This window comes from Varanus komodoensis, unplaced genomic scaffold, assembly GCF_004798865.1.
Source record: "Varanus komodoensis strain SLA01 unplaced genomic scaffold, ASM479886v1 scaffold79, whole genome shotgun sequence".
Taxonomy (NCBI): Eukaryota; Metazoa; Chordata; class Lepidosauria; order Squamata; family Varanidae; genus Varanus; species Varanus komodoensis.
This window is the reverse complement of record NW_025336467.1, coordinates 307,712-317,383: the sequence shown is the minus strand read 5'-3', so window position 1 is coordinate 317,383 and position 9,672 is coordinate 307,712. Positions and strand designations below refer to the sequence as shown.

The window sequence follows — 9,672 nt, the reverse complement described above, 5'->3', positions numbered from 1 at the left end:
TGATTCATCTAGGCCTGCCTTTCTCATGATGTGCTCTGCATATAAGTTAAATAGGCAGGGCGACAGTATGCAGCCTTGCCAAACTCCTTTCTCAATTTTGAACCAGTCAGTGGTTCTGTGTCCAGTTCTCACTGTTGCTTCTTGACCCTGGTATAGGTTTCTCAAGAGACAAATAAGATGGTCTGGGACCCCCATCTCTCTAAGAACTTGCCACAATTGGTTGTGATCCACACAATCAAAGGCTTTAGCATAGTCTATGAAGCAGAAGCAGATGTTTTTCTGGAACTCCCTAGCTTTCTCCATGATCCAGCGTATGTTGGCAATTTGATCTCAAGTTCCTCTCCCTCTTCGAAATCCTGCCTGTACTTCTGCTAGTTCGTGGTCCACATACTGCTGGAGCCCAGCTTGTAGGGTTTTGAGCATCACTTTGCTAGCATGTGAAATGAGTGCAATGGTGTGGGAGTTTGAACATTCTTTGGAATTGGAGTGTAAACTTTTTCCAATCCCAAGGCCACTGTTGAGTTGTCCAAATTTGCTGGCATATTGAGTATAGCACTTTTACTGCATAGTCTTTTAGGATTTTGGATAGTTCAGCTGGAATACCATCTCCTAAACTAACTTTGTTGTTGCTAAAACTTCTAGGGCCCATTAGACTTCTCATTCCAGGATGTCCGGCTCGAGGTCAGTGACCACCCCATCGTGGCTATCAGGGACGTTAAGCTCTTTCTTGTATAGTTCTTCTGTGTAATCTTGCCACCTCTTCTTAATCTCTTCTGCCTCTGTTAGGTCCCTGCCATTTTGGTCCTTCATCTTTGCATGAAAAATTCCCCTCATATCTCCAATTTTCTTGAAGAGATCTCTGGTCCTCCCTATTCTATTGTTTTCTTCTATTTCTTTGCACTCTTCATTTAAGAAGGCCTTCTTACCTCTTCTAGCTATTCTCTGGAATTCTGCATTCAATTGTTTGTATCTTTCTCCCTTGCCTTTTGCTTCCCTTCTTTCCTCAGCTATTTGTAAAGCTTCCTCAGACAGCCATTTTGCTTTCTGGCATTTCTTTTTCTTTGGGATGGTTTTGGTTGCTACCTCTTGTACAATGTTGCAAACCTCCATCCATAGTTCTTCAGGCATTCTGTCTATCAGATCTAATTCCTTAAATCTGTTTGTCACCTCTACTGTATATTCATCAGGATTATTATTTAGGTCATACCTGAGTGGCCTAGTGCTTTTCCCTACTTCCTTCAATTTAAGCCTGAATTTTGCAAGAAGAAGCTCATGATCTGAGCCACACTCGGCTCCTGGTCTTGTTTTCACTGACTGTATAGAGCTTCTCCATCTTTGGCTGCAGAGCCCATAGTCAATCTATGACTGGTGAAGTCCATGTGTAGAGTCATCTCTTGAGTTGTTGGAAGAGTGTTTGCTATAACCAGTATATTCTCTTGACAAAATTCTACCAGCCTGTGCCCTACTTCATTTTGTAGTCCAAGGCCAAACGTGTCTGTTATTCCAGTTATCTTTTGGCTTCCTGCTTTAGCATTCCACTCCCCCATGATGATAAGGATGACATTTTTGGTGTTAATTCTAGAAGGTGCTGGAGGCCTGCATAGAACCGGTCAACTTCAGCCTCTTCAGCACCGGTGGTTGGGGCATAGACTTGGACTCCTGTGATGCTGAATGGTTTGCCTTGGATTCGAACAGAGATCAATCTGCCATTTTGGAGATTGTATCCCAGGACTGCTTTTCCTACTCTTTTATTGCTATGAAGGCTACTCCATTTCTTCTGAGGGATTCTCGCCCGCAGTAGTATACCTGATGGTCACCTGAATTAAATCCACCCATTCCTGTCCATTTTAGTTCGCTGATTCCCAAGATGTCGATGTTCAGTCTTGCCATCTCTTGTTTGACCACGTCCAGCTTGCCTTGATTCATGGATCTTACATTCCAGGCTCTTATGGAGTTTAGATCTTTGCAGCATCGAACTCTCCTTTCACCACCAGACACATCCGCAACTGAGTGTCCTTTCGGCTTTGATCCAGTTGCTTCACTCTTTCTGGTGCTACTAGTACTAGCCCTCTGCTCTTCCCCAGGAGCACATTGGACACCTCCCAACCTGAGGGGCTCATCTTCCGGCATCATATCTTTTTGCCTTTTGGTACAGTCCGTGGGGTTTTCATGGCAAGGGTACTGGAGTGGGCTGCCATTTCCTTCTCTAGTGGATCACGTTTTGTCAGTGCTCTCTGCTATGGCCTGTCCATCTTGGGTGCCCCTGCACAGCTTAGCTCATAGCTTCATGGAGCTACACAAGCCCCTTCGCCACGGCAAGGCAGTCATCCATGCAGGGGAGAAAGCATCAAGGTGAGCCCTAAAAACATTTGACAAAACATGGGACCACAGAGCTTGCTCTTTTCCAGGTGGAATGCTGGTGGGTCTCACCTGGAGCTGACAGGGATCCAATCTGGGACCTTCTGCACATTATCAGAAGTCCTGCAACCAAAATGCATCCTTCTCCAAGGGAAACCTGGAGGTGACTTCACATCTCACCTGACCATGGTTTGGTTGTGCAAATCCCACACCATGATGTTTCCGTCGCTGCAGCAGGAGAAGCAGACCTTGGCGTCAGGGCTGATGGCCAGGGCGTAGCAGGCAGGGGCTGAGGAGGTCAGCTCAGCCTTGATCCGGGGGGTGGAGACCGCCAAGTCCCAGATGGACAGGGTGCTGGCCTCCCCGCCGACGATGAGGGTGCGGCCGTCCGGCAGGAGCTTGCAGGAGCGGATATAATTGTTCTGGTTCTGGAAGGGGGAAGGCAAGGAGTGAGACAAAGCTTGAACCCCTGGCAGGAAACATGAGATTTCAGTAAGCCCTACTCATACACTTTAAAGTCTTCTTTTCACAGCCATGAGGAATAGAGACTTGGTCTCTTTGACTTTCATGATGAAGACTAATTATAGTTTGAAGTTGAAGTATGTCGTCTTCCTTAGTATGAAGACTAATTTTCCACAGGACGTGGTTGAGGCTCCATCGGTGAGGGTGTTCAAGGATGGGCTAGACATGCACATGGTGGGCATGTCGTGAGCAGAACCTACTGGAGCTGGGGGTCAGACTAGATGGCCCAGGAGGCCCCTTCTGACTCGCTCAGTTTCTATGTTTCTATAAGCTAGCCAAATCATGCATCCAATCTCACCATATATTTTACTTTTGAAAAGGAAGCTTTCGCATAGTTAGCGTCCACAAGTGGTCTATCTGGATGAATCGATCGTTAAAATGTATTCAACCAGCTTAGGGTTTTTTTTAAGGGATTAACAAAATTCATGGAACAGAGTCGTGCAAGCGGCTGCTCCCTATAAGCAGGAATGTCACTCTGAAGGGCATCTCTCCTCTGCAAGCCATTCAAGTCTTGGCTTTCCCTGCACCTGCTGAGACGTCCCCACTTCTGCTTTGGGGGTGATGTTTGTCCTCAAACTACGTACCAGGCAATCCAGCTGCGCCACGGGGGTCTTGGCACCCTGCTGCCCCACGTCCCAGACCTTCACGCAGCCCTTCCCTCCTGTGTAGACATGCTGGGTGGAGTTGCTGATGGTGACGGCACAGACCACCTCGCCGTGGGCCAGCGTGTGCAGCTGGCGCACGTGCCGTGGGATGCCGGAGCCGATCAGGGCGTTGGGCGGGAAGGAGACCGGCTGAACCAGCTTGTTTGCATTCACGTGGAACGAATACACCCTGTCAGGAATGAAACCGTTACATAGATATCCAAAAAACGGCGTCAACCTTGTGGCGCTAGCGTACATTTCATGGTGTCAAGTTGGCCCAGCGTAATGTGGAACCTTGCACTTGAAAGATAGGTCTCTGCCCCCAGCTGTATGCAATCTGGAGGCCAACAGAGGGGGAGAGAGGAAGGGTTGGAGCATGGAAGAGGGAGGAGCTGTTGCATAAGCAGTACATGCGTCGTATGCCAAGTCCTGGTAGCACATCAATTCGCCTTGCACCCCATATGGGCAGGAGGAGGCCTACTTACGGCTTGCCGCCTGGAAGTGTGGGCCAACATGTTGGGCCGATTGGGCCATGCAGATGTGAGCGAGTCTCAAAAGCCACCTGTGGAAGCCAAGGGGAGAGAGCAAAGACTTCAGCAGCAGGCACCTGTTCGCCACACAGATGGTCCCCCGTTCACGCTCACCCTGGTTTGCTTGCCACGGTTTCTTTTCTCGGCTGGGTTTAGACCACGGGGAAACCCAGTTCCACAGCTCAATGACCAACCCACACTTGGTTAGTTCTCCTCTGGCCTGAAGCCAGTTTTGGGATCAGTGGGACTGCAGCCAGGCATACGACTTTCCAGAGATTTTATTCAAATCAGCCCTTTCTTCCAAAATTGGAAGTATCGGAGTTTGCGTGATCTTTCCGAGAAGAGTGATGGCTTAAGATGAAGTCGGCCTCTCCACACTGAGAGTTCAGGTTTAACTCCTGGCTTCTCCAATGAAAAGGAGCAGGGAGGAAAGCCTTGTTCCACCCCAGATCCCAAAAGGGGGTCTCACAATGAATTTACACGCACACACATCAAATTTAGAAATGCAGACTTTGGGCTAAAATGCGTTTTTAATGGGAATTTTATGAGGAGAAAGAGCCAGTCAAATCTGAGCATTGACATACTTATGAGGTTTTGCACTCTTTGTTAGCCAATGAGTCACTTTCCGATCAATACAGAAATAGGACACGGGAAGACTTAGGAATTTGAAGCAAGAGAAAGTGACATGAACTGCAAATAGACAGATCTGTCCAGCCGTAGGTTCCTAGGAGAGAAGCAGCTTGGAAGACCTAAGCCCATGAGTTCTGAACTTCTATGCCCAGCATGCCCGTGGCCACAGAGAGTGGGATTTGTAGTCCAAAACATATGGAGAATACCAAGTGATGTTGCTGGACTCATCACTCCCATCCACCTCAGTCAGCATAATCTTTGCTCAGGCATGATGGGAGCTGTAGTCCAGCCATCCCCAGAGAACCCTTGATCACCCACCTCTGAGAAAAGGCACTGGGTTCAGCTTACCATGGGAGATCGTCTATACATCATTGTCCCACTGATGTGTGGGGAGAAGTGAATGCCCATGTAGGAGCTGGGGGCGGCCAGTTCCCTGCTGAGGATGCTGGGACGTATTTTCCTGTACGTGTTGGTGAGGGATGACAGGTCAAGTGCATTCTGCAGGGCTGGCGGGAAGAGAAGAAAGAGGGACATGAGTGCAGCCTTAAATCGGGGGGACTGGTTTAAACACACACACGCTCATGAAAAGGATGCACCCAGGAAGGCCACTTACTGATGTTCTCCGAGTTGGGTGGCTTAAAGGCAGTCCGTTGGCTCTGGAAGGCAGAACTTGGGCCCAGTCCAGGTCCAGGGGTTAAAGCCTTGGGTGGTGACAGGCTGGTTGTCTTACTGGAGGTGGAACCCGCGTCGTTCTAGGAGGGAAAAGACTGCTTTATCAAGGCAGCTTCAGAAGAGGGTAGGGCTGCCTAGAGCCTGAGTAGAACCTCCTTGGTCAGAGGCAGTGCACCTGAACTCTGGAAGGAGGGAGGAAATCCCTGACAGGCCTGCTGCGGTCTCATCCTGTCTGTCAGCCCCCAGTGGGGCATCGGGGGACAAAGTCCTGGACCTTGCTGCCCAGGCATCCCAAAAGAACCGCATGCATAATGATACCAACTTCATTCTTCCAATTTTAAGAATCTGTTGCCCTTTTTTTGCAACAAAATAATGCTTATTCCCAAGTAAATGTGTTTAAGCATCAGGGCAGCAGAAAAGTTTCTGTTTTATCCTTCCAGTCAAGATGGGGCCCTGATTCAAGTTAGTTTATGATGCAAAACTGCACAAGTGCTTCTTAGGACTGTAAAAGCAGTTAAGTGCATGCCAGCTCGTGACGTACAGCATATTTATTAAATTTATACTCTACCGTTTTCCTGCAAGGAACCTCTAATTCTCCTACCTCCTCCTCTCCACTCCATCCTCACAACAACCCTGTGAGGTAGGTTAAGATGAAAGTCTGTCACAGGTCCAGGTGAGCTTCATGGCTGAGTGGGGACCCGAATCAGTTCTCCTGCATCCCAGTTCAGCACTCCAAGGCCAAACACAGAGGAAGCCTCCCTGCTCTGATGCATGCACATAGCAGAAAAAGTTCAAAGGTAGACTGCCATAAACCAGGAGGTTCTACTTAGCCACCCAGGCCTAACCTCCAGGCGGGTTCTTACGTACACACCCTTTTCCTGGGGGTGGGATGGGGGACCTGCAGAAGTTAAAATCTTTTCCTAAAGCAGAGGGAGCTCCTCATGGCAAAGGAACGTGCCCCATTTGGTCTTTCGGCTATGGGGAGGGAAAGCGGCTCAATTTCTTTGAGGGCGTCTGCTTTGGGGAACTGTTCCCAGTCCGGCTGCCCACTGGGTGAGTCTGTGGGGCAACACCTGCCCTTCCGGCCTCGCGGAGGCTGCACAGCTTTTCTTTGGCATCCCCGGGCGCAGAATGGATTTGACAGGCGGATCGATAAGCCCAGCCCTTCCCTTCCACTGCCCCCGATGTTCCAATCGGTGATCTTGGCGGTGCCGAAGCGATCGATGAAATCTGCACCACGATTGGCTCAGTGGTGAGTGCGTGCGTAGAGAAATGTTTGCTTTCCCAGAGACACGGAGGAGAGAAAGGCGCGGAGAGAAAGGCGGCACGGGGCGTGGGGAGCTTAGCCAGGCAGCCAAATGGAACAGAAAGCAGGCCAGAACCGCTGCAGAAAGCAGCACCGTTTCAAGACCCGTGTTCAGAATGAGGAGCTCCCCCCTCTCTGTAATACCGCTACGGTAACGCCCCTCCCCTGCTCTCCCCCAACCTTCTCCACACCCCCACCCCACCTCACAACCCTGCGCTAATAGCATTTAATTATACATTAAAATCCTGGGTGGGCCACTAATTAACAGGGTCAAGCCAGCCATGCATCTGAGGCGTGCGGGGAAGATGCAAGCGAGATGGAGAAGAAAAGAAAGGCACAGTCAGAGTTTGGGGAGAGGAGGCAAAGCACAGAATGGAACCCAGGCATCCGGGCTGCAACTCCTGCAACATGGCGAAGGACCAGGAAAGATGAGAGAAGGTATTGCCCAGGAACTCATACCATGCCCAGGAGTTCTGTTTCCTTCTAACAAGGGCAACATCTGAGGAAATGCCTTTGAGGGGAGGTAAAGGTGCTTCTGGGAAGCTCCAGGAGTAGAAAAGTGGTGGGGGTGGAAAGAAACCCATGCCAATGAATTCCCAGCCCTCTTGCAGGGCACATCCTGGGTTCTAGCCATGCCGGGGCCTCTGAATCTATTTGCTTATGGTAACTGTACCCCAATTTTAGGGAAACCCATCCCAACACCCCCAAGGAAGAGCAGCAAAACCAGTTACAAAAACAGGTGGCGGATTGGCCCTTTTTGCTGGGAAGGTTTGTAAAGTCTTTATCAGGGCAAGCATAGTTCTGTCATGTTATGCTTAAATGTTTGATTCTCTCCTTCTTGCTTTTCTACATGCATTTGCATTTTTTACCTGCTTTGGTGACAGAGAGGGAATGCCCTGCTTGGTTCTTTGAACAGATCCACAAGCGAATAATCAACAAGCAAAACAGCAAAACTGGCTATGTTTGCAGCAGTGGAACAAGTAAACACACAGAGAATTAACCATTAAATAAAAACCAGATGAAGCAAACAGTACATTAAAATACAAAAGCCCAACCAATGATTCAGTGGGGTAGTGAAAACTATCACAAATTCAACAGCCTATAGAAACAAAGAAAGGGTCTTCTATTTAAGAAAAGTGTTTGTTTAATCCCAAGAATGGAGGCCCATTAGCCACCTGAGTTAAAGCTAGGCTAACTTCCCGAGCAGGGACAGAAGGTCAGTGGTTCTTACCCTGAACAACTTCCAATAATAAGTCTTCCATGATTATGCCCAATCCCCTTTTAGTGTCTCAAAGGAAAAAGAACCTCCCTGGACTAGGCCAGGTTTTGCCATCTGATCCCAGCATCCTGTTTCCAACAGAGGACAGCCAAGAGATTCTGAGATGCCCCCCAAAGGACATGTAGGTGACAGCCCTTCCCTGCTGTTTGCCCCCAGTGACTGTAACTCCAGTGAAGACTGCCTTACAACTGGTAGTACTGATAATCAATCCACCTCTATGAGGTTACCTTTAAAAAAAAAAAAAAAAAAAGAAAGCTATTTAAACCCATGTGGCATAGTAGTTGGAGCGCTAAATTGGGACTAAGGAGATTCCCAAGTCTGCACTTGGCCAAGAAGCTCACTGGGTGATTTGGGCCCAGCACTTGATGCTCAGCCCAACCTACCTTGGGAGCATAACAGGGACAGGTGAAAGATTGTCCTTGCAGAAGAAAAGGCAGGATAACAAGCCTGTGGTGAGTTCCACAGTTTAAAGATGCCTTCCGTCCACACGTGGGCAGCCCCACCCCATGCATTTCTCAGATCGTGGGAATTTTTCCCACGATCTTTGTCCCCTTCATTTTATTCTGAGGTGGGTTAGGCAAATAGCCAAGGTAGGTTAGAAGTGCTCTGACCAGAACCTGGATTTGCCAGTTCCAACATTCAAGCCACTGCTCTGCACCTAAAATATCCTGGCTTTGGCTCCCCCAAAATAGACTGAGGGCCAAAAATTGTGCAGCTTACCAGGTCTTGGTCCTTTCTCTTGAAGGGCATCTTGCAACTATTCAACACCACTGAGGATGAACTGTTGAGCTGCTCCTTCTGGCTCGAAAGGATCTTACTGTCAGTTGTGCTAATAGGACTCACATCTTCTGAAGCAGGATCCTGGGCAGGCATGAAGGAAAGGAAGGAAAGCAGGAAAAGAGGCTGCATGTAGGATTATCCAGTGACAGCAATGGTGCAGAGCCTTGGGAGAGAAGTCTGGGGTGACCCGTAGAGCTCCCCAAAAGCCACACCCCCTCCAATTGCCACCGATTGCTGAAGCGTTTGGTGGTTGCTCGGCTTTGGTAGTTTCTTCAAGTCTAAGATGTACAGATGCTTCCCCCAAGGTTTAATTACCGAAAGCGAGAAGAATTCTCTGAAATGGAATTCAGCCCATGAGCTGAGAGAGGTTACACCCCTGCCCCAAATTCAGGGTCTTCAGAAAAAGTCGGATGCAAGACTGGCACTTTGCGGGCTGCGGTGAGGACAAACACAGTGTGAGGTGCTACAGTTGTGTGATCTTTCAGCTCCAGTGACAAGGGCTTGCAGACTTCTGGAGCCCCAGAAAATAAATAAAGATATCTGTGGTGCTTTGAGGAAGCATTTCTCAGAGGGCGGCTAACCTGCTTCCCTGGCTAGAAGGTTGCAGAGTTTTTCCCGCAAGGCCCCTCAGTGAAAACGCCAGATTGACCCCAGAACCTGAAATGATCCACAATAGGTTTTTGTGTGCACTTCTGCACCCAAGGTACACGGGAGGGATGAACCCCGCAACCTGCCACGAATTATACACAGTTCCTCCACCATGTTGGAGCTCTTGCATAATTTAATCTGACGCCCATGGGGAATTGCTCTCGCTTGAAGCTGGAGGCAAAACCTTTCCATAAACCTGCCACATACCTCATCCACGACCACGTGATAATCACTTTTCTCCTCATCACTCTCCTACAAAAAAAAAAAAAAAAAAAAAAAAAACACAAAAAAAAAAAAAAAAAA

At 48.7% G+C, this 9,672-nt stretch overlaps 1 protein-coding gene across 1 annotated transcript in view; it reads right to left on the bottom strand.

Moving 5' to 3' along the window:
* LOC123035353 (transducin-like enhancer protein 2) overlaps nucleotides 1-9,672 on the bottom strand; it is a 36,505-nt gene that overhangs the window by 5,622 nt on the left and 21,211 nt on the right. The window contains exons 8-14 of the mRNA XM_044453428.1: nucleotides 9,577-9,621; nucleotides 8,662-8,802; nucleotides 5,298-5,436; nucleotides 5,033-5,190; nucleotides 4,010-4,086; nucleotides 3,465-3,714; nucleotides 2,539-2,786 (exon numbers count right to left, since the gene is read on the bottom strand). Of these exons, the coding sequence (XP_044309363.1) occupies nucleotides 2,539-2,786; nucleotides 3,465-3,714; nucleotides 4,010-4,086; nucleotides 5,033-5,190; nucleotides 5,298-5,436; nucleotides 8,662-8,802; nucleotides 9,577-9,621 (1,058 nt within the window). The remainder of the gene's footprint in view (nucleotides 1-2,538; nucleotides 2,787-3,464; nucleotides 3,715-4,009; nucleotides 4,087-5,032; nucleotides 5,191-5,297; nucleotides 5,437-8,661; nucleotides 8,803-9,576; nucleotides 9,622-9,672) is intronic.